The 22,039-nt window shown below is 45.0% G+C and overlaps 1 protein-coding gene across 6 annotated transcripts in view; it reads right to left on the bottom strand.

Moving 5' to 3' along the window:
• Positions 1-22,039, bottom strand: part of DGKH (diacylglycerol kinase eta) — a 176,568-nt gene that overhangs the window by 113,534 nt on the left and 40,995 nt on the right. The window contains exon 1 of one of the 6 annotated variants that reach the window (XM_053309354.1): positions 7,142-7,272. The exons of the other annotated variants lie outside the window; for them this stretch is intronic. Within the exon in view, the coding sequence (XP_053165329.1) occupies positions 7,142-7,186 (45 nt within the window). The 5' untranslated portion in view covers positions 7,187-7,272. Of the gene's footprint in view, positions 1-7,141; positions 7,273-22,039 lie in introns of those variants that run through there. 6 annotated transcript variants of the gene reach the window in all.

Below are 22,039 nucleotides of genomic sequence, written 5' to 3'. Positions count from 1 at the left end.
TTACTCCCAATAGGGCCGTGCTAAGTGGCAGAGAGGCCAGTAACTTAGCCTCCATGTCAATGAGACCGAATAAAGGGTCCAGTTCCCCTTTCTGTTGCATATCAAGGCTCACACCAAAGGTGGAGGCCATGCGGGCCACATAAGCCGACTATTGCTTCAGATCCTCCGATGAAGACACGAGCTTAGAGTCCGATTGATTGGACAATCAATCCCAGGGAGACTACGTCTGAGTCTGGAAAGCCAGGTTCACTTTCACTTTCCATCTCAGGAGGCACTCCCGAGTCCTGGTCCAAGGCCAGAGGGACAGCTGGAGACTCTGTCGGGCTTTCCAGTGGTTCTGGTACAGACCCATCTGCCACCAGAGATGGTACTGGGGCAGGTTGCGGCACCGAAGATCGAACTGAAACTTCTGAAGTTGATCCGTGCCCCTTAGCATGGTCCCAAAGGTCTCTCCAAGACCGAGTTCTCCCTTCCAAATGCGAAGGGGCCTTATGCCAACGACGAATAGTCCTGACTTCTATAAATGACAGTGTCCTGATGCCAATCTCCAAAGGAGGAGGGTTGATCCTCTACATATGAGGAACTTCATGCAGAGACACGGTATCGATCTGCATACAAAGGCCTACATCAATCCCAGTCTCATCCGAATCTGTATTCATAAGAGCGCTCTTCCGAGTCCCAAGGCACCCTCCAATCTCCGGGTGGGGGAGGGGCTGCTCCATGCAGTGCATGGGAGATGAACGACATCGAGGCAGCTATGATGCATTTGCAGTAGGCTTTTCCAGTGAATAGGGTTCATAGTCTGACAGCATAGTCCCGTTCGTCAGCCACTATCGACAGTTCCTGTCACGCGAAGGTATGGTCAGGAGTCTGACTGGGAGACATCAAGGCAACTGGAGAATTAGGAGGAAGGCGAGGGTCAGTAGAGCTTGGTATTGGAGGAGCCAGTACCATGGCTGGGCGATCTTCTGACACTTGGTCTACGATTGTCGCACCATGCCCCGAAGGCACCAATTTCAGCTTCTTAACCAGCAGGGCCTCTGAAGAAGAGGCTGGTGGGGGCTTCTTCTTCTTGGGGATAGGCGGAAGGTGTTGCCCTGCTGAGAGATGGGGAACCAGCTTTGGCTTCTTCTTCTTTTTCTTTGGTAGCAATACTGAAGGGACCAAGGGGAGGTCTGATTACAGTAGGCACAGTTCGCTTAGGCAAGTCCTCCTGTGGCACAGAAGGGCCGAAACCACAGATAAATCTGAGACAGGCATCAACAACACCGGTACTGAGGCCGGGAGTTCTGGTGCCAGAGGAGCGGAGTCCATGCATCGAAGAAGCCATTTTAAAGGATTGCTTCAATGACAAGGCCTCTGAAGAATGGAGGGCCAAATCCCACAGGGCAGCACGCAAGCGAGAAGCTCTATTATTTCAAGACTGCTTTGTAAACCTCTGGCAATGAATACAGGTCTCGACAATGTGGGATCGTCCAGGCAGAGAAGACACCTGGTATGAGTATTGGGGGAAGGGATCTTAGATCCACAAGGAACACATTTCTTAAAGTTCTTTGTGCCCGGCATAGAAAGCTTTCACCCAGCTGGCCACAAAGCCCCGTCCCAGCCGGGATTGGAGCCACAGGGATGCGCGGGGGTGGGGGACGTAAAAAATAAAAATGCCAAGAAAAAAACACGAATGCACAAAATAAAGAAAGCAATAATAGGTGTGGAAACAGGGAAACAGGAGAAAAACAACAAGAGGATTCAAGAGTGGTCCTACTCGCTGCTGAGCTGAAGACATCTACTGAAGTGCGGATGACGAAGACTGAGGATATGTGGAGTGGCGCACCCACATATAGCAGCTGGGGGCGGGTGTCCCGCCTAAATCAGAATTGAGCTTGTTAGGTTTCGCTGAGGTCTCTGCACAGGCACATAGCCCATTGGTGTAAAAGAGGGTTTCTTAACCTTCGGCCCCCGGCCCCAGATGTTGTTGGACTACAACTCCCATCATCCCCAGAAATGGCCTTTGTGGCTAAGGATGATGGGATTGGTAGTCCAACAACATCTGGGGGCCCAAGGTTAAGAAACCCTGGTGTAAAAGACAGAGACCACGTCGAAGAACTGGTATTTAGAGGCTGGAGGTGGCCTATAGCCAACAGACTAGTAGCCACTGATAGACCTGTCCTCCATGAATTTGTCTAAGCCCCTTTTAAAGCCATCCAAGCTAGTGGCCATCACCACATCCTGTGGAAGACAATTCTATAAATTAATTATGTGCTGTGTGAAAAAGTACTTCCTTTTGTTGGTCCTAAATTTCCTGATCTTCACTTTCATTGGATGACCCCTGGTTCTAGTGCTGTGAGAGGGAGAAAAAAATTATGTCTCTCCATTCTCTCAACTCCATGCATAATTTTATACACCTCTATCATCTCTCCCCATAGTTGCCTCTTTTCCAGTCTAAAAAGCCCCAAATGTTGTAGCCTTGCTTCATAAGGAAGGTGCTCCTGGCCCCTAGTCATCTTGGTTGCCCTATTCTGCACCTTCTCCAGTTCTACAATGTCCTTAAGATACAGTGACCAAAACTGTATGCAGTACTCCAAATGTGCCCACACCATAGATTTGTATAATGCCATTATAACATTAACATTTTTATTTTCAACCCCCTACCAAATGATCCCTAGCATGGAATTTTCCTTTTTCACAGCTGCCATGTACTGAGTCAACACTTTCAATGAGCTGCCCACATTGACCCCAAGATCTCTGTCTTTGTCAGTCACTGACAACTCAGACCACATCAATGTATATGTGAAGTTGGGGGTGGGGGTTTGCTCCAATACGAATCACTTTACACTCGCTTACAGTGAACCACATTTGGCATTTTGTCGCCCACTCACCCAGTTTGGAAAGATCCTTTTGGAGCTCCTCACAATCTGTTGTGGATTTCACTACCCTAAATAGTTTAGTGTCATCTGCAAATTTGGGCACTTTGCTGGTTATCCCAACTTCTAGATCATTTATGAACAAGAGTGCAGGTCCCAGTACAGATCCCAGGGGGACCCCACTTCTTACTTCTCTCCATTGTGAAAACTAGCAAAGCTTATTCTTTTTACAAATTAGCACTACAACGGCACAGCACCATATCACAAAGCTGAAGAAACCTAGCATTGGGCCAAGGTAGCTATAGCTCTCTCCAACCACTTTCTGCTTCCAAGGCAAGAACATGTGATTAATGGCACCTGCCAGTCTGTTTTCCCGTCCCAGCCTTCTCATGTTGAGACGAAGGGAGAGGAGGAGACCTGAAGGTGCCATAGTAGAGAACTGGTAACAGAACATAAAGCAACAGTGAGATACATTTTGCCAGAGGGACAGGTGGAGACAGCAAGCATCATAATGCACCACAGTTTTAAGTAGCACTTTACCATGACAGTGCATGTAGTGACAGGAGGACGGAGAAGGATCAAAGCATGCTTTGGTTATAAGAAAGAGAAGTACTCAAGGTGAGCAAGAGCAGCTAGTAATAACCACTCTCTTATAAGATACTGGTAAAGTTGCTTAAGCTTTATCTTAGGTACTGGACAACTCTGATATTATTGTTTACAATTTTTCAACTCAATTGAGGGATGCTCAGGTTGAGTAATAACCACTGTTAGGAACACAGGAAGCTGCCTTCTACCAAGTCAGACCACTGGTCCATCTAGCTCAGTATTGTCTACACAGACTGGTAATGGCTTCTCCAAGGTTACCCCTGCTAACTGAGCAAAGAGGCATCTTTCTAAAGTAATTATTATCTTTATTTAGCAGGGGGAGAGCAACTGGCCTATCCAACCCCAGCACAGCATCCCTCCAGTGGCTGTTCCTGGTGTCAACCTCATGTTTCTTTTTAGATTGTGAGCCTTTGGGGACAGAGAGCCATCTTATTTATGTATTATTTATTTTTTCTATGTAAACCACTTAGAGAACTTTGGTTGAAGAGCAGTATATAAATATCCACAGTAGTAGTACAGTAGGCAGGAGTCTCTCTCAGTCCCACCTGGAGATGCCAAGGAGGGAACTTAGGAACTTCTGCATGCAAGCATGCAGATGCTCTTCCGAGAGCGGGCCCATCTGCTTTTCTGAGAGCGGGCCCATCCTCTAAGGGGAATATCTTGCAGTGCTCACACATGTAGACCCCTATTCAAATGCAGCCAGGGCAGACCCTGCTAAGCAAAGGGGACAATTAATGCTTGCTACCACAAGACCAGCTCTCCTCCCTTATTTAACAGTTCTTTATTTCCATTGCTTCCATTTCCATCCAGTTAGCACAGCATCCACATGAAAATACTACATATTAGCAATAGAAGTTTAGCAAGATGAGCTGTTCTCAGAAGCCTCACAGAGCATAGCATAGTGTTCTCCTCCTAGACAATAAAGGCCTTTGAAAGACTGAACAATTTTTGGTAACATGTGAGGACAATTAAGCCAGCTTCAAAACTCGCAGAGATATGTAACCAAACTGAAAACAGTACACAACACCAAAACACAGGTGTCGGGCGGGGTGGGGGATACTCTACAGCTTGCCATTTGAAAAAATGCTCCTTAACATATGCCACAAACTGTATTTTTTCAACACTGTGAATGTCTGAAAGGGGACATTTCTAAGAATTTATTAAAACTTAAGAGGTTAACAAATCCTTATAAGTGTCACTTAAATCAGAAAGTAGAAATGAAATAACATGCTCACCTCAGCAACCCGTTCCCCACACACACCATCACATGTTCAGTTCACATGTTATGCCAAAGCATTACTTCACACTATGAAAAACAAGCCCTGTGCGCTCTCTCGCTCTCTCTCTCTCTCTCTCTCACTCACACACACACCCCTGCACTCTACTTAGTTCCTTCCTGGTTTGCCATTACATTAAAACTGGCAAACTATGTTTTGTAAAACAAGGAGTGCCTGTGGGGATGAGAGAGTGGGGAAGCATACTACCACAGAGTGCATTCCCACAGCGCCAAACCATGGTTTACCATTACATGTTAATTGATCTGTTCTGTGGGCCTTGTTGACTGTGATTATCCAGGTCATTTCTACTTTTTATTACTGTAATAAATGGAAATGCTATGCATTTCAGAGAATTATTACGATTTCATATATTTGGGATAGCAATGCTAGGAATGTTAGCCATTTCATATAGCTAGAAGTCTACCTTGAAAGTCTTCCCACTTTTTCAAATTTTGGGAACAGCTTCCTGAATCAAACATACAAAACAAACATAGAAAGCACAAAACCAAGATAAACTAGCTATTAGCAGAAATTGGGAAAAAGAGGGTCCTTTTAAAGCAAAGCTAGAGCTAGTTGTTATGGGATCCAAGGGGCTCCCGTAGGAGATGGCCATTTGGACAGCAGCTGGCAAAAGTGCTCCAAGTGTCTGGACTGCCAGGCATTAAAACAATCCCCAGCTTCCATGTTTGGAGCTGGAGGCACAGATCGTCCCTGTCATTGTGCTGCATTTCTGAGACTCTCCCAAATCCAAAACAACAGCTTAGACCCTATCCACCCCTCTAGGTGAGCAGGAATTGTCCTTGACCTCATGCAGAGGCACAGTCCAAGGTCAAGGATCAATAGCCCACTTCCATGCATGTTAAAGGCTGAAATTCTCCATATATTTACTAAAGAGTAAGAGTAATCCCACAGAACACATATGGACTTAATGCTGGGTAGTTGTGTATAGGATTGGGCTAAAGAAGGTGCTGGACCCTCGCGACCACACATTTTTGGTTTGACTATCAAGGCCAGCAAAAGTGTGCGGATTTCTCATGACAAATGAGTCTGAAGAACCTACAGTGCTGGAATTCAGCTGGGCTTGGTATAAACACCATTATGGAATGAGCTATGCATTTAAAACCAAGTTCACTTTGTAGCTGTGTCTGCTTTTAAGTCTAGCTGTAAAAACAAACTTGTCATTAAGGCACCTAATAACTAGGTTCTTTCTTCATTCTAAATTTCTTAAGTGGTGTTTTAAGAACTCCAATGTAGTCCAAAGCAAGCCTCCTGCCTAACATAACAAAATGCTCAGCAATGAAAAGCTGACAGACTGGCTTTATAGCAGCTATACACTCAAAGATCAAATCCACTGAAATTCTCCTGGACCAATTCCCCCCATAGAAGGATGATATTTCCCAGGGACTCTGCATGTCTTAGGATCCAGACAATCCACATTTTCTATTCAGACTGCTTGTAAGTGAATGGTTTCTCTATTGTGGTGATCATATCTGTCAAATTTCAGCATCATTTTAAGGAATACCACAACTCACCGCCTGTCACAGTCCAGTTTGTGACAGCAATTATACTGGGCCTAATACTGCCACCTAATGGCACAGCGGGGAAGTGATTTGCCTAAGGAGCAAGAGGTTGCTGGTTTGAATCCCCGCTGATATGTTTCCCATCTCGGGTAGCAGCAGTAAAGGAAGGTGCTGAAAGGCATCATCTCATACTGTGCGAGAGAAGGCAATTATAAACCCCTCCTATATTCTACCACTAAAACCACATGACTCTGTGGTCACCAGGAGTTGACACCAACTCGACAGCACGATCTTTCCTTTTTTAAATACTGTAACATCTAACAGTTGCCCTAACACTGCAAACATACACAGTTTCTAGATTGGGATGAAACTGATGCCAAGCAAAAGAAGCAGAATGAGATAATCTTTATCTCTTTATATGGTGGATTACATATTTTCAAATAACTCCTACAACTACTGTACTATTTTGTTAGTTATACTATTACAATTTATTTATAAATCAGTTTCCTATCACAATATTCAAAGCATTGTACAAAGCAATAGACTGAAAAGCAAACAATACACAGACATCAATAAATAGAAAGCCATAAAACCCATAAAACTATAACACACAGCATTTTAGGATGCTCAAAGTGTGTTCCTATTGTATCCTAAACTTTACAATAACCCTGTAGTGAGGCCAGCATTATTATCCCCATAAGGCAGACTGAGGCCGAGAAGGAGTGACTTCTCTAAAGGCACCTACTGAATTTGAATTTTGAAACTGGGGTTTCCACAGCTCACTCTCTTAGAATCAACAGTAAACTACACTAGCCCCTCTTACAAACAAGCTACTTAAATTAAATGGCTACTCCAAAAGAATAGGACACTTGTTTACTTTATTCCTGGAAAGACAATTTTGCAAGCTGAAGAGGGAACACATCCAAGAAGTACAGAGTCTAATAATCGCTCCTTGATGAATGTCTCTTCTACCTCAACATGGTTAGAAAGAACAACCTAGAAATCAATACTGAAAAAAACAAATTAGATTTGATAATTTACAAAACAGATTACTACAAACTATGCAGCCACAAGGGATAAAAGCTATATAAAATGACCCAATATTTTTGCACCCAAAGGCAAGGTACAACAAAACCTTTTGAGCTAAAAAGAACCATCAGCAAAATCCTATAATTGAAATCTTTACATTATGTTTAAGCCATAACTTATCTCTGTTTCCAAAGAATGCTTCAGTGTCCTACATCCAGTTCTCCACTGTGCTGAAAAAGAGGTCAGATACATAAACCAAGTGAGCAGCCACCTAATAGGGCAGTGGGGAAATGACTTGACTAGCAAGCCAGAGGTTACCAGTTCAAATCCCCACTGGTATGAAACACCTATATCGGGCAGCAGCTATATAGAAAGATGCTGAAAGGCATCATCTCATACTCTGTGGGAGATGGCAATGGTAAACCCCACCTGTATTCTACCAAAGTCAACCACAGGGCTCTGTGGTCGCCAGGAGTCGACAGCGACTCGACAGCACACTTTACCTTCACATACCCCAAGTATAATAACTGGGCCCAAATTAATTTATATTTCAATTGTATGTGGATTCCAGAGACCTACCACAGGGTAAAAGCAACTACTAGGTCACATCAAGTTTGGATGGAACCCTGTAACAAACTACAGTTAACCAGATTTTAAACTGGTTCCTAAACTTCAATTAACAGCAAAGTCTGATTAAAGTTAACCATGATTAAGGATGGTGATGGTGACAAAAGCCTTTATCGTGATCAAAGCTAGTGAGGGAAAGGCATCTATGACAGAGAAAGAAGGGGATGGGGAGCGGGGGGGAGAACAGGGGGAGCCTGCAGCCAAAACCATGGTTTAAAAAACTGTGCTCTCTTTAAATGAAAGTTAAGATTGTCAGGGTTCTAAAGTGGCCCCCAGATTCCACACTGGAGTCTATATTTCACAGTATAATCAGGACGATGCTGTTCCAATATATTTAAATTATCAGAAGCCTAGACCAACTGTAAACCAAGACCTGCTTATTCTACATCATGAAGCAGATAAGAAACTGAAGGCAGAACATGCAGCATTTTCAGTATTTCTCTGCAGAAAGATTAAGCTAAGTAAAATATGCAGTCAAACTCAGTTCAGCAACGGCAGTTTTCGTACCTGTAAATGTAGTTCTTCTAGTGGTTCCTGTGATATTCACACTCATGGGATCATAATTAGCAAACACACTTGGATGAAGGGAGCAATTTTATTTAAAATCAGAATGGAGAACAGAAGTGCCAAACTTGTTATGTGCCTTGGACTTAAGGCTTTGGAATATGTTCCCTGCTGAAATAAGAGCATCCTCTTCTCTGTTTGTTTTCAGGAAAACTCTCAAGACATACCAGTTTTCCCAGGCTTTTAACAGAAGATTTTTTTTAATGTTATGTGTTTTTATCTGTGATCTTGTTCTATTAGTTTTGTGAATTCTAACTGTTTTATACTGTTTTAATATTTGTTGTAATTTGTAGACTGCCTAGAGACATTTATATCAGGCGGTACAGAAATATGATAAATAAATCATGTAGCTATTTTCACAACCAGGAGAAACCAGGCTAAAGGAGCCTAGCCCGTTTTTGCCTGGTTGTGTGCTGCAATGGGAGACGCGTGCAGCAAGCCTCCCTATTTGCCCCACCCCTTAAACGAGGTTAGCGGAGTAAGCACTCTGCAAACCTCATTTGCTGGATCATGTGTTGCTGCTAGGGGTGTGTCTGAACCGGTCTGGAAGCCATTGTAAAGGCCTCCGGACTTTCCAGACCGGTTCGGATCTGGCTGGTCCGGGTCCGGGTGGGGGGGTTCCTTTAAGGGCGGGGAGGGTTTACTTACCCCCCCCGCCACTTGCCCCCGTCCAGCGCGCGTATTTAATGTAATAATTGGGGCAGCAGGATACTTCCCTGCTGCCCCTTGTCCCTCTGCAATGCCCCAGCTTTGACTCACAGTTTTGAAAATAAATTACTGCTGCCCAGTGCCAATAATGAAGTTGAAGAAGAAGCCGGCCTCCACTTCGGCGCCTCTCCGCCCAGCGGCTCCCCCAGGAGCCGCCGCCGCCTCCCAGCAGCCACTGAGAGCGGCTCTGCCATGGAGGACGCGCCACGGCGCCACGGCAACCCTCACTTCCGGCTTCCATGCGACTTCCCCCACATACAGAGTGGCAGAATGCAGCCACTCTGTATGTGGGGGAAAGTCGCATGGTAGCCGGAAGTGAGGGTTGCCGCGGTGCGTCCTCCATGGCAGAGCGGCTCTCAGTGGCTGCTGGGAGGCGGCGGCGGCTCCTGGGGGAGCCGCTGGGCGGAGAGGCGCCGAAGTGGAGGCCGGCTTCTTCTTCAACTTCATTATTGGCACTGGGCAGCAGTAATTTATTTTCAAAACTGTGAGTCAAAGCTGGGGCATTGCAGAGGGACAAGGGGCAGCAGGGAAATATCCTGCTGCCCCAATTATTACATTAAATACGCGCGCTGGACGGGGGCAAGTGGTGGGGGGGTAAGTAAACCTTCCCCGCCCTTAAAGGAACCCACCCCACAGTGCCGGACCGCAGCTCTGCGGTTCCATGCACACCCCTAGTTGCTGCAGCGTGGCTCTGCACCACAGTGACTCACGAGGAGACCCCCATCTGGGAAGCTACAACAAGCCTCCCGGCATCAGGGGGGCTCCTCAGAATGCCCCGCGCACTCCTTGGAGGTAATCCCTCTCCTAGTGGAGATTACCACTACCCAAACGGCTGTTTTTGAAGTTAGGGACTTAAAGACACAAGTTGCTAGTGCATAATGAGATAAACAGAAAAGAAAGAAAACTAAAACAAAAGGCAAACCTAACGTGAGGGTCTAAATGACCCTTTCTCCCACTCACCCTTTTTCTGGTTATAAAATAAATAAGATAATAACATAAGTGTAGGGGAAGAATGGCAGTTCAGTCCCCAAACAGCAGAGCAAAACCAGTTTGGTGAGAAAGCAGCAAAGCAGGAGGTCTTGAGACAGTTCTTTAGTATTGAAGAACTACAAGGATTTATTTAAAGAAAAGGTTACAAACAAATGTTAAAGAGCCTGTAGCTTATTTCAGCTGTAACTCATGGCTGAAGAGACCAAAACAAACAGCCATCTCTGGAGAGACAAAAATTGAGACTAATACTGGAAGAACAAAAAGGGGAGGAGTCCAGCACTTTTATCCATGACCCTGACCCCTCCCCCCGCTTGTGGTCACTATGAGATATTGCAGCTGAGAGCTGATGCTGCCAGGGTCCTAGCTCCAACAATAAGAACAGCCCTGCTGTATCAGGCCCAGACCCATCTAGTCCTGCATCCTGTTTCACACAATGGCCCACCAGTTGCCTCTGAGAAGCCCACAGGTAGGGGTGTGCACGGAACCGCGGAGCTGCGGTCCGGCACTGGGTGGGGGGTTCCAAAAAGAATAGGGGGGGCTTTACTCACCCCCTCAAGAATTCTGACGTATTTATTCAAGTAACCGGGCGGCATACCTGCCCGCCGCCCGCTTCATTCCCCCTCCTCCGGCGGCGCGCGGCTCGGCTTCCTCCTCCTGTTTCAAATCGGGCGGCAGGGTAGCTCCCAGTCCCTGCCGCCCGGCTGTTCAATCCCCCTGTCTCGGCTGGCGGCCGCCCCCTGAGGAGACCCAAGACCCCTGCCGCCCCTTCCCTTCCCATCCCATCCCATCCCATCCACAGGTGGTCGGCAGGAGAGCTCTCCTGCCGACCCCGTCCCCTTCCCCGGCTCGGCTGCAAATGGCTTCCTAGAAGCCATTTGCAGCCGAGCCGGGGAAGAGAGCGGACGGCAGGGAGTTCTCCCGCCGCCCGCTCGCTGAAGTTAACGTTAGGTGGGTATAAAAATGTAGTAAATAAATAAATAAAATATGGCTGCACCATAGATTTTTATAAGGGCATTATAATATTAGCTTTTAAAATTCTCAATCCCCTTCAGAGGCTCACTAATTACCGGACCTTGGGGACCCAGTCCTCCAAGGTCGGGGGGGGGGCTCCAAATAGCCAGGGCCGGGGCCTCCGGCAGCCACCCTGAGCTCGCCCCACCAAAGCGCTGCTTTTTAAAAACACCACCAAGGGGTGGCTGCAGGGGGGGAGTGGAGCAGTCCTTCTCCCTTCTCCCCCCTTCCCCTGGTGGCAGTGGGGTGGGAGCAGGAGCGACGCTGCACCCATCTGTTTGGGCCAGCATGTTTAAGCAACTACGAAGCGCGCCTGCGCTGAAAGTCTGTGACATCACAGGCTTGTGACAATCTCTCAACTGCACAGGCGAGCCTCGCAGTTGCTTGAAGAACCTGGCCCGAACGGATGGGTGCAGCGTCGCTCCTGCTCCCACACCACCACCACCAGGGGAGGGGGGAGAAGGGAGAAGGACCCACAGCCACCCCTCAGCCACGGTAAGAGTTTTTGTTTTGTTTTTTAAAGCAGAGCTTGGGTGGAGCGTGCCCCCAAATGAGATTTGGGGGGGCTCACAGCTAGGTGGTCCAGGTGCCTAAATTACCTTGGTGTGCCCCTGATCCCCTTATTAATGATCCTTAGCAGGTAAAGCCAGCTAGAGACGAAGGCTACAAGGATGTGTACTATGTGGCGGTCAATAGACTCGGGAAAGGGTGAACACGCTCTGCACTAATCAGTAGGGGGCTGCCGTCTTCCTACCAAAATGTTTTTTAAGGTAAAGCTTTAGAAGATCCTGAGATAGAGTTCAGCGTGTGCTTTAGCCCATGAGTGTGAATATTCAAGAATCACACAGAAGAAATCTGCATTTCACTCAATATTCAAAATTCAGTTACAAATTATTTAAGAGTCCTATTCCTCTATCTCAAATAGTTATTATTTAGTAATTTCTAAATTTGGAATCTTATCCTTGAGGAAAAAAATCTGCATTTACTTCTCAGTACTTTTAGCCTGCAATTAAGATCACCCCTCCAGTCAAGCGCAGAATGTGAATATACAACACTAAAAAGAAACTGTTTGAAGTTGACACATTTTTCATTGTTAAACCAAAGCTACAAAGTGATTCTCTCATCAGCTATAGCAGTTAGTCAAACTCTTCAATGACACCCAGTTATTTTCACACTCAACATCCTGCTACAAATGGTAATTAAGTCCCTGACTTGCAATCTTCACTGACAATCTCCATAGTATAAAGTCATGGAGATGTGAGCTCATTATCTTAAAATAACTAAATATTCATTCAGAAGATATTTTTCATACTTGGACATTTATTCCTGAAAACTAATGGCCATTAAACACTTTCTGTGGCTTTTATGGTAGCTTTATGGTGGCTTTTTATTAGTAGACTATACTGTACTCGCAATAGGAAAACGCAGCCCCGATTTTGGACTGATGCCTTGGAAATGATTTAGTGAAAATTATATAACCTGTTCTTTCCCCTCCAAGGATTTGCTCAAATTGGTTAACAAAAACAAAAAAGCAATAACTTAACTAAGTGATAGCAAATGGTAATATTTATACCACTCGAAAAGAAAAGCCTAACCTATTAAGCTCTATCTATAACCACATTAGGCCTTCAGTGAATAAAAACTTGATGGAATTGTCAAACAAGAAACTGTAGCTATAAATGAACAAGAAATTAGACCAATGCATGGGTATGATATTGTTCCTGAATCTTTACCAGTTTGTACCAACACTGGTACAGCCTAAGCCGGTTCAGACCCTTTAGTCCCTGGGAACCTCCTCAGTAGTAGACACCTATCTTGTGCATTGACTGCCTGAGAAGTAGACAAGCCGAGAGAGGGAGAGAACCCCCTTTGAGGCTGAGATCTTCCTCAAGAGGGCTGGCTGTGAGATCTTCATGCACTCACCAGACTGCCAAGGATCTTCAGTACTCTTCCCAAGATTGCTATGAGCTCACTCTGAACTAAAGACTGGGTGCTATGCCTGCACCCCATCAAGACGAGACACAGGAGATCAGCAGAATAGGAAAGGTATACACAAGGGTTGCATTGAAGGCCTTCGGAAGAATATTTAGATGCCATAATGTGCCTATAACTACAAACATTAGGATCATTCAGACAATGGTTTTTCCTGTGACACTCTACGGATGCGAAAACTGGACTTTGAAGGAGCAAGATAGAAAAAGTATTGACACTTTTGGACTTTGGTGCTGGAGAAGACTTTTGAGGATACCATGGACAGCCAGGAAAACAAACAAAAGGATCATAGAACAAATCAATCCAGAGTTTTCACTCAGGGCACAAATGACCAGGCTCAAACTATCATACTTCGGACACATTATGCGAATATCCAGCTCCCTTGAGAAGTCCATAATGCTGGGGAAAGTTGAAGGAAAGAGAAGAGGACGACCAACAGCAAGGTGAATGGACTCGATCACAACATCAATGAATGCACCACTGAGGGGCCTTAAAGGCCAAGTTGAAGACAGATCATCCTGGAGAGAATCTATCTATGTGGTCACTAAGAGTCGACACTGACTTGACGGCACTTAATCAATCAATCAATCAATCAATCAATCATCTGTCGCTTTACCGTGAACTCTGTACACCATATGCTATCCCCATCTTCCCCTTGCTTACCCATGTAATTGCTCCCCCCCCCCGCATTTTGGTTGATCATTTAGTTGTTTTAATTGTATTTTAACCCTTAAATATTTTCCTGCAGAATTGGTCTGTATTTCTGCCCTGTTTGCCAAATACTTCTATTTTGCATTGTGCCTCTGTTGTTTCAATAAACTTTGTTTCTGTTTTCACAAGTCTTGTCCCCAAGTCTGTTGCTCCTCTAGGGGTAGCAATACTCAGTACTCTAGTGTTGATTTGCCTTTACCCAGACTGAATAGTCCAGTGTTATTGCTGCTATTTCAGACTTGCAAATTGTTCAGAGCTAATTCCCCCAAATTAGCTAACTCAACCAAAAACAGTCACAGATTGTGGCAACAATCAACAACTCTTTGCACAATGAATGAGAGCCATGCTCTGCTCAGTACTGTGTCCTGCAGGAAGTTTATGCTCCTGTAACCTCTCATGCACATTGTAAGCCATACTGAAACCAACCAATTGGCATCACATTTCCATGCCTGCAACCACTGAGAGAGATTTCTGCCTGCCACCTTGGAGAAGCCATTGCCAGTCTGTGTAGCCAATACTGAACTAGATGGACCATTGGTCTGACTTAGTATATAACAGCTTCTTATATTCCCATGAATATTTATAGAACACTTTTCAACAAAAGTTCTCAAAGTGGTTTACAAAGCAAAATAATAACTAAAGATAACTCCCTGTCCCCAAAGGACTCACAATCTAAAAAGAAACGTACATCAAACACCAGCAACAACCACTGGAGAGATGCTTTGTTTGGATAGGAACAATTGATGTATGAGAGCCCCTAAATTAAGCCCCTCTAGCCCTCTAACTGCAATTTGTTTTTACAGGTCCACACTCCAAATCCCCAAGGAGGGATTTTCCCAATACAGACTGCACTCCTACTTTAGAATCCAAACAGCAATTCCTAAATCAAGTCCCATACAGAATGGTGAAATACACTGCAGAATAAGGGTCCAACTTTGGGTAAGTATCAACAGGATTATGTCTGTAGCTGCATCCACACAAGAGAAAGGGGCTATTCACATGACTGAAGAAAATCGGGGCTCGGCTGAGAGCCCGGTGGTTCCCGAGTGGGTAACCCGCTCCTGTAGCCCTCCCCATAGGCTGGGTTTGCGGAGCAAGCACTCTGCAAACCCGGGCTATCTGGTCGTGAATAGCCACGCCGCGGGTCCACGCCACGGCTACTCGTGCGTAGACCCCTGGAGGGGAGACAAAAAGCTGCCTCCCGGCTCCGGGGGTCTCCTCAGTATGCCCTGCGCGCTCGGGCAGGGCATACTGGGGCTTCCGGGGGCCACATGGCCCCCGAGCTCCCCAGCCCCCACCGGCTCCATCATGGAGCCGGCAATCGTGTGGGTGGCCAATCCGGCCGCCCAGGGCCCCCTCCACACTCATCTGTGGGGAGAGCGGGCTTAGCCCGCTCTCCCCGCAGTTTGGGAGAAAGCAGGTCTCACGGATCATGAGACCCGCCTCAAAGTTGAGTCCAAGGTGAATAAAGATAGGTGCTTTTTAAATAAAATAATATTGGGTTTTTGTATTTAAGTTGGATTTTTAAAAAAAATGTAAACAAAAGACCTTAATTTCAAGTTCTCAATCAAAAAATATTGTTCAAATTAAGCTTAATCACAAATACACTACACCAATCCTCACAATCACCTAAAAATGAATTAATGACTATCATACACATTGAGCTACCTACCAGTCAAACATGTGCTTTTACTCATCTCATGAAAGTAGCTCTAGTCTGTCTTGTAACTATCAACTCCTGCTTCTAGCAGATACTCGGCTTTTAGACACTGGCTGACATCCTGATTAATGAAGCACTGATACAATGGGAGAAGTACTGGTGTCGCACCAGCACTTCTGAAGAATTCCGGACTAACACAGCACCAATGCTAGTGTGTGTGTGTGTGTGTGGAGAAATTTCAACAATCTTCTCTTCTCCCAGAAGTCTCCTGTGTCACCCAAAACCTGTCCCTGAGGGTTGCACAGCTCCCAGGGACAGATTTTTGGGTGGCAGACAGTGCTTCCTGGGGAAGGGGAGTTCTTCAAAATTTGCTCCACACCACTGAGCCTGCAGTGGAGATGTGTTAGCTGAAATTTTCAGAAGCACTGGTGCTTTTCCATTGCACCCGTGCATCATTAATCAGGATGTCAGCCTCTGTTTCTGGGCAAACTAAAATCACATTAGGAGAGGAGAGCTGGTCTTGTGGTAGCAAGCATGACTTGTCCCCATAGCTAAGCAGGGTCTGCCCTGGTTGCATATGAATGGGAGACTTGATGTGTGAGCACTGCAAGATATTTCCCTCAGGGAATGAATCCGCTCTGGGAAGAGCAGAAGGTTCCAAGTTCCCTCCTTGGCTTCTCCAAGATAGGGCTGAGAGTGATTCCTGCCTGCAACCTTGGAGAAGCCGCTGCCAGTCTGTGAAGACAATACTGAGCTAGATAGACCAATGGTCTGACTCAGTATATGGCAGTTTCCTATGTTCCTATGTTCCACATGTGCAAAGACACCAGCTGGATAGGATTGTTATGTAGTACTTACGGTAGTGGGACTGGCCCAAGGACAGGCAGAGGAGTTAAGATAGAAAACTAGCTGAACCCACAGAGCATCTGTGCACCAGGACATTTTTGCTCTCCTTGCCTCGCCACAGCCCCTGCTTTATTGCTCAGTTTCAGCCACCCACTCTCACTCACCCCCTCCCTGGCGCTCACTCACTCACCCGCCCCCTCCCCACTCCCTCACTCCCCACTCGCTCACTTGCTCTCCCCCTCCCTATTCACCCTCTCATTCACTCACTCACCCCCTCCCCAGTGTTCGCTCGCTCACTTGCCCCCTACCCACTCCTCTTCCCTATCTGTATGTGGAATCCTCACTGCCCAGTCACCACAGTGCTTCTGTTCTGTTACCTCCAATTGGTAAAGCACTGTGTGGGTGTGTCACGTACAAGCTTAGTTATATATATGAGGCAGAGTTGTAGAAAGGAATAGTGAAATTAAAAGGAAACACAGTATTCAGTTCACACTTCTATTATTGCCCCATACTTCTATTATAGCCACAGAAAAGCTGTAATAGCTGGGCATAAGAAAGACCCTATCTGGGAACACACTGAAGACATTTATTCCCTAGGCAAAAATGGAAAACATATCAAGTGCTAGCATGCAACAAGGAGATGCAGAGCAGCTTGACACAGGTAATGACTAAAGCTATCAATTACCTTTAAAAAACAGGTTTTATCTACTATTTCCTAAATGAGTAAAAACAAAGTTATCTAAAAGAATAATAATGCAAGAACTGTATCTTCCTAGATGTTATAAATGCGCTATTGAGTTGTAAATTAACATGATTTAGTAATCTGATTTGCACCATTGTTTAAAAAATATGTGAAGAAGTATCAGTGGGAAACTTGATTTAAATCTATGATTGAAATTGCCTTGATTTAAATCAATCCACCTTGCTAAAGTCCCATAATGAGATATTAGAAAAGTAAAAATAAACCCACTGGGGACCAGTGGAAAAGAAAAAAAAATATTGGCAGATTTCAATTATTTTAGTCTGATTTCAATTATTTTAGTCTGACAGAATTGTATTTACTGGTGGAAAGATATAAAAACAAAGTATATACCAGTAGGCATAAATGTGCCATATCAACATAAGAAAAATGCTATACAATTAGTTCAAGAAGATCCCGGGATGCATAGGCATAGCGTCCATTGGACGAGGAAGGACAAATGTTCCTGGGCCTGGAGGGATAGGGGGCCCACAAGGGGCCCACAAGCAGAGGTGTCCTGCCTCCTGGGGGACTCCCAGTAATTTGAGGAAGGCCCCGCCGCTGCTGCTGCCACCGCTTGCCACCACTGCCCACCACTCTGCCAATATTTCTCATCTTTACCGCCAGGGGGTGTCGTACTTCTGTTAGCTCAGCTAACCCAACAGGATTTACAACCCCCTTCAGCACTCCCCAGTGAGTTAACAGAAAGCGGCAGTGGAACTGCACGAATGAAAAATAAAAGGCTCACAAAGAAAAACAGTAAATGAATTGAGTCCCCTGAACTGAACTAGGTACCCCGTCTCTAACAATAACTGAGTAATAAGTGAAAGAAAACACAGAGCAAGGAATAAAAATAGCGAAGGATGACAGAAGCAAGGAATTAACAGAACAAAGCAGGAAAGCATAAACAAGGCAAACTGGAACTCGGACAAAGTTTTGGAATTCAATGGCACACTGTCTGCAGCCAGCGAACATTGCAAACAGCACCTGAGCAATTGAGAGGCTGCCAAATATATATGACTCAAGAGAACCAGCAGCCAATCAGGCTTCCCTGAGTCAGCACTTCGGCTTCCTCTCTAATGATCTCCTGCGCCTGCGTGACTTCCACTGAGCCTCCCTCTTGAGCCATCTTCTCAAGACAGGTGAAATCCCAGGCTCCTCCCCATCAGAAATCATGTCTGGCAGCTGTTGTAAATCCTTAGCTCCAGAGTCTGGGCTCCCTACCAAATCCTGTTGCTGTGCCTCTGAACCCTCACTAGCAGGCAAATCCTCCCGTTCCTGCTCTGACTCTTCTGAGTCAGAAGTCTGAGCCATGACAGGGGGTGGGGAAGTGAGTTGAGCAGAGCAAGCCACCCCACTCCCCGTGGGGTGGCAGCAGGCGCTGCTGTTGGTGGGCCTCTCCTGTGCAGTTTGTGTATGGACACTGCATGCCCATGAGAAATATTGGCAGGGTGGCAGGTAGCGGCAGTGGGGCAGCAGTGGCAGGGTGGCCCCCCAGATAACTTGGAGGCCCCCAAGGAGGCAGGAGCAGTGGCACAGCAAAGTATCTTTTTAAAAACAAAGGTGAGCCTCGCAGTGGCAGGGGGCCCTCCAGGCAAGTGGTGCCACTGATGATGGAGAGTTGTGGGGCAACATGGAGCCTGTGGGGGTTAGGTAGGTTGCCTCATCCCCTTGCATCTGACATCAGGGGGCATGGCTTGGAGCGCTGGGGGGCACGCACACTTTTTGTGCATGATGGGGGGCCCCTTGCTGCACTTTGTCCTCAGCCCCCGGGAAGCTCACTAAGCCCCTGCCTGGATGTTCCAAGGATAGATGCAACAAGAACCTGCCCAGAAGTGCATTTGGCATGGGATGGGAATCAGGCAGGCCATCTTGGGTCTCCTAGCACTACAAGTTGTGTGTGTGTGTGTGTGTGTGTGTGTGTGTGTGTGTGTGTGTGTGTGTGTGTTTTTGTTTGTTTGTTTTGTTTTGTTTTAGTTTTTTAAAAAGCTCTAGGAAAAACTTTGGGGAAATCTGTGACTAATCAATCTTTCTTGACAGCTCATTTCAGTGAGACAAGAAAAATGAAGGCTCTGCCTAGAAAACAGAACAGATATTTGTAGGTTATTATTATGTTGGCTATGTTGCTGGTGTATACAGTATGTGCTTCAATAACATAGTTTCCATCTTTGATTATAAAACATTTTATAATTATAATAAGGACTTTTGAATAAAGAACATACATTGTCACCAACATCAGTATTAATTTATTCACAACCATTCTTGTTTCTGGATCATTTTATTCCCTGACTTGTGTTCCTTTTTCTCTCTCTACAATGCCACTCTGCAGTTTGCTCATTACCAGTTACTGCATAAATTCTCACTGAAGGATTATTGCAGCCAAGAGAACAGAAGTAGGTCAGAGACAGCTGTGATGGGGGTGGGTGGGTGGGATGCTTTAGCAAGAAGATGCTAAGAAAAAGGTGAACAGTTCTCATTTCCCTTTTAACCTTCAGTAGCCAAAGCATTATTAATTCCATAGACACATTTTAATTCATTTCCCATGTTACATTTATATATTTTTAGCAGGCAAAGGGTCATTACCACACAAAAGATGCATAAATATGAAATGACTATAAAGTAGTAGCCAAATGGCAACAATAGCAAAACCAAACCACAGACTAGGTAGGGAAAAAATATTGACCTACACATAGAATAGAAACATTGTTAGTTAACAGAATAAGCAACACTCCTTGGCCCATTTAGCACATTCAGAGAAAAAGAACAGATAATAACAGAAAAAAATATTCTGACTTCTATTCATTTCACTTTGAATATTATGTTGCTTTTTAAAGAGAGATGTCTTGAATAACAGCCATTAAAATGTATCATTCACCTTATTTGTTAATCACCACTCTATTGTATTAATTACACAAATACTAGACGCATGATAACCACAACATCCTGAACGAGAAAACAGCAGAAATTTTCATTGTCTGTGTAAGCTACCTGGTATTTTATGAGCCCCGTAAAAAGCCTTGTAAGATACAATAAATGGCCATCCTAAAAATCTTATTTCCAATCAAGGTTTTATTACACTGTAGATACGAAGCTTCTATTTTAAAAACAGCTTTAGTTGTGACAGAGATATAGAAGGTAGGGAGAATGTGAGGCAGGAGTACCTCATGCTTCTAACTAATCTCTGCAACATAAACCCTTGCATTTGGCCAGCAGAGCAATATGCAAGTTCTGTTACAGGGAACCATGGAGACAAGTAGCACGAACTTCCTGACCTAAAATCATCCTCTTCTTAGGGCTTTGCAAATTCAGAGTTCTCCTGTGAGTCTATTATGACTAGTTATTCCATTGACATCACTGCCCTATCTAAGTAAAGGATTGTCAAACTTAGACCAACCACATCTGGGGACCCAAGTTTGACAACTCCTGGCCTATAGGCTATTTCTCCTCCAAAACAGGAATTGTCTTTGAAGAGATGTCTTAGGATTAGGTTAGAGGGTACACCTTCTTAGGAGGGCATACCATAGGTTCCTCCTCTTTGCAGACCTTATTACCGATTGTACAGAATTATACCAGCTTACAGCCTTGAAAGAAAGAATTGTTACGGGTGAATATGGAGATACAGAAGTATCAATTAATATAAGCAATTTTGAAAAGAAACTAGGGGTGTTCTTGAATCATTTCAGCACATCCATTACAGAGCTGCCAAATCGATTTGGTGGGGCAGGGAGTGGTACGTTTAAGCATGAGTAAAGCCAGTGCTGACCTGCTCCTCTGCCGCATTTCCTGGTGTGGTGCTGTGCCACTTAGAAGTCCGCACGCAGCTGCAGCACTGCACCCAGCAGCCTGCACGTGGCGGCAGGACACACATGGATGCAGCCATATGCAGACTTCTGAGTGGCACAGTGCGGCACCTGGAAATGTGGTGGAGTGGTAGAAAAGCAGGTAAGGACCGGCTTTACTCGTGCTCAAAGGTACTGCTCCCTGCCCTGCCAAAATGATTAGTGCACATCCCTAAAAGAAACCAACATATAAAAAAGAATGTTATTTTCTTTTGCTATAGTTCTGTACTGTTCTGTGTAGCTAGTGAACCAAATCAGTTACTATGCTATAAAGTCACACATCTAGGATTCTCATTTATTCATTTCTATAAGCTCCATATTGTTAAAAAGATTAACATTTAGCTGCTTGAACTTATTTTAAAAATGACACGACCTCAAAGAAAAATCTTAATGTCTGTTTTCATCATTATAATCAAATATGAAATCCTGTCCATTTTTATGGACTACCGTTCAAATGTATCCCCCTTTGTTAAGAGCAGTCACATATCTGAAGCACTAATAGCAGCTTTAAAGACCTAATTAACACTTTTGGCTCATATTGGCTTTGAAATCAAAAGTGACTAAAATGCAAACCTCAGAAATTATCAAAAGCAATACTCCAGGAGACTGCAGCCATGATAGCTGCATTCATGTCTAATACAGTACAGTGGCTGTATACAATATAGTACCATTCCCCTTTGGGGGCTTGACTCTTGGTTATTACTTATGACTATTGGTTATTAGATAAAAGAGTGTTGGGCAGTTTTGGTGCTGATCAACCTTCTTTCCTAATTAGGCTCTAGAGTATCTGTTAAGACTGCATCCATGCAGGTAAATTGCCACTATCAATAGTCTTTTACCTTCTAAAAACCCAGTTCACATAATTACCTATTAAGAATTAAGCACAGGATACATTTTAAGAATGAAATGTTCTTGGATGTTGAGGATATTACCTTGGCACAGTAATATCTACCCAAGAATCCGAGTGGAAGCAGGTGAAACATGATTCAATTGACGCATAGGGCAGCTTCACACAATCTGCTGCAAGTAAGGATGGCAGGGAAAGGTGGGAGCCAGCAT

Source organism: Hemicordylus capensis, chromosome 3 (assembly GCF_027244095.1).
Source record: "Hemicordylus capensis ecotype Gifberg chromosome 3, rHemCap1.1.pri, whole genome shotgun sequence".
Lineage (NCBI taxonomy): Eukaryota > Metazoa > Chordata > Lepidosauria > Squamata > Cordylidae > Hemicordylus > Hemicordylus capensis.
This window is presented reverse-complemented; position numbering and strand designations above follow the sequence as displayed.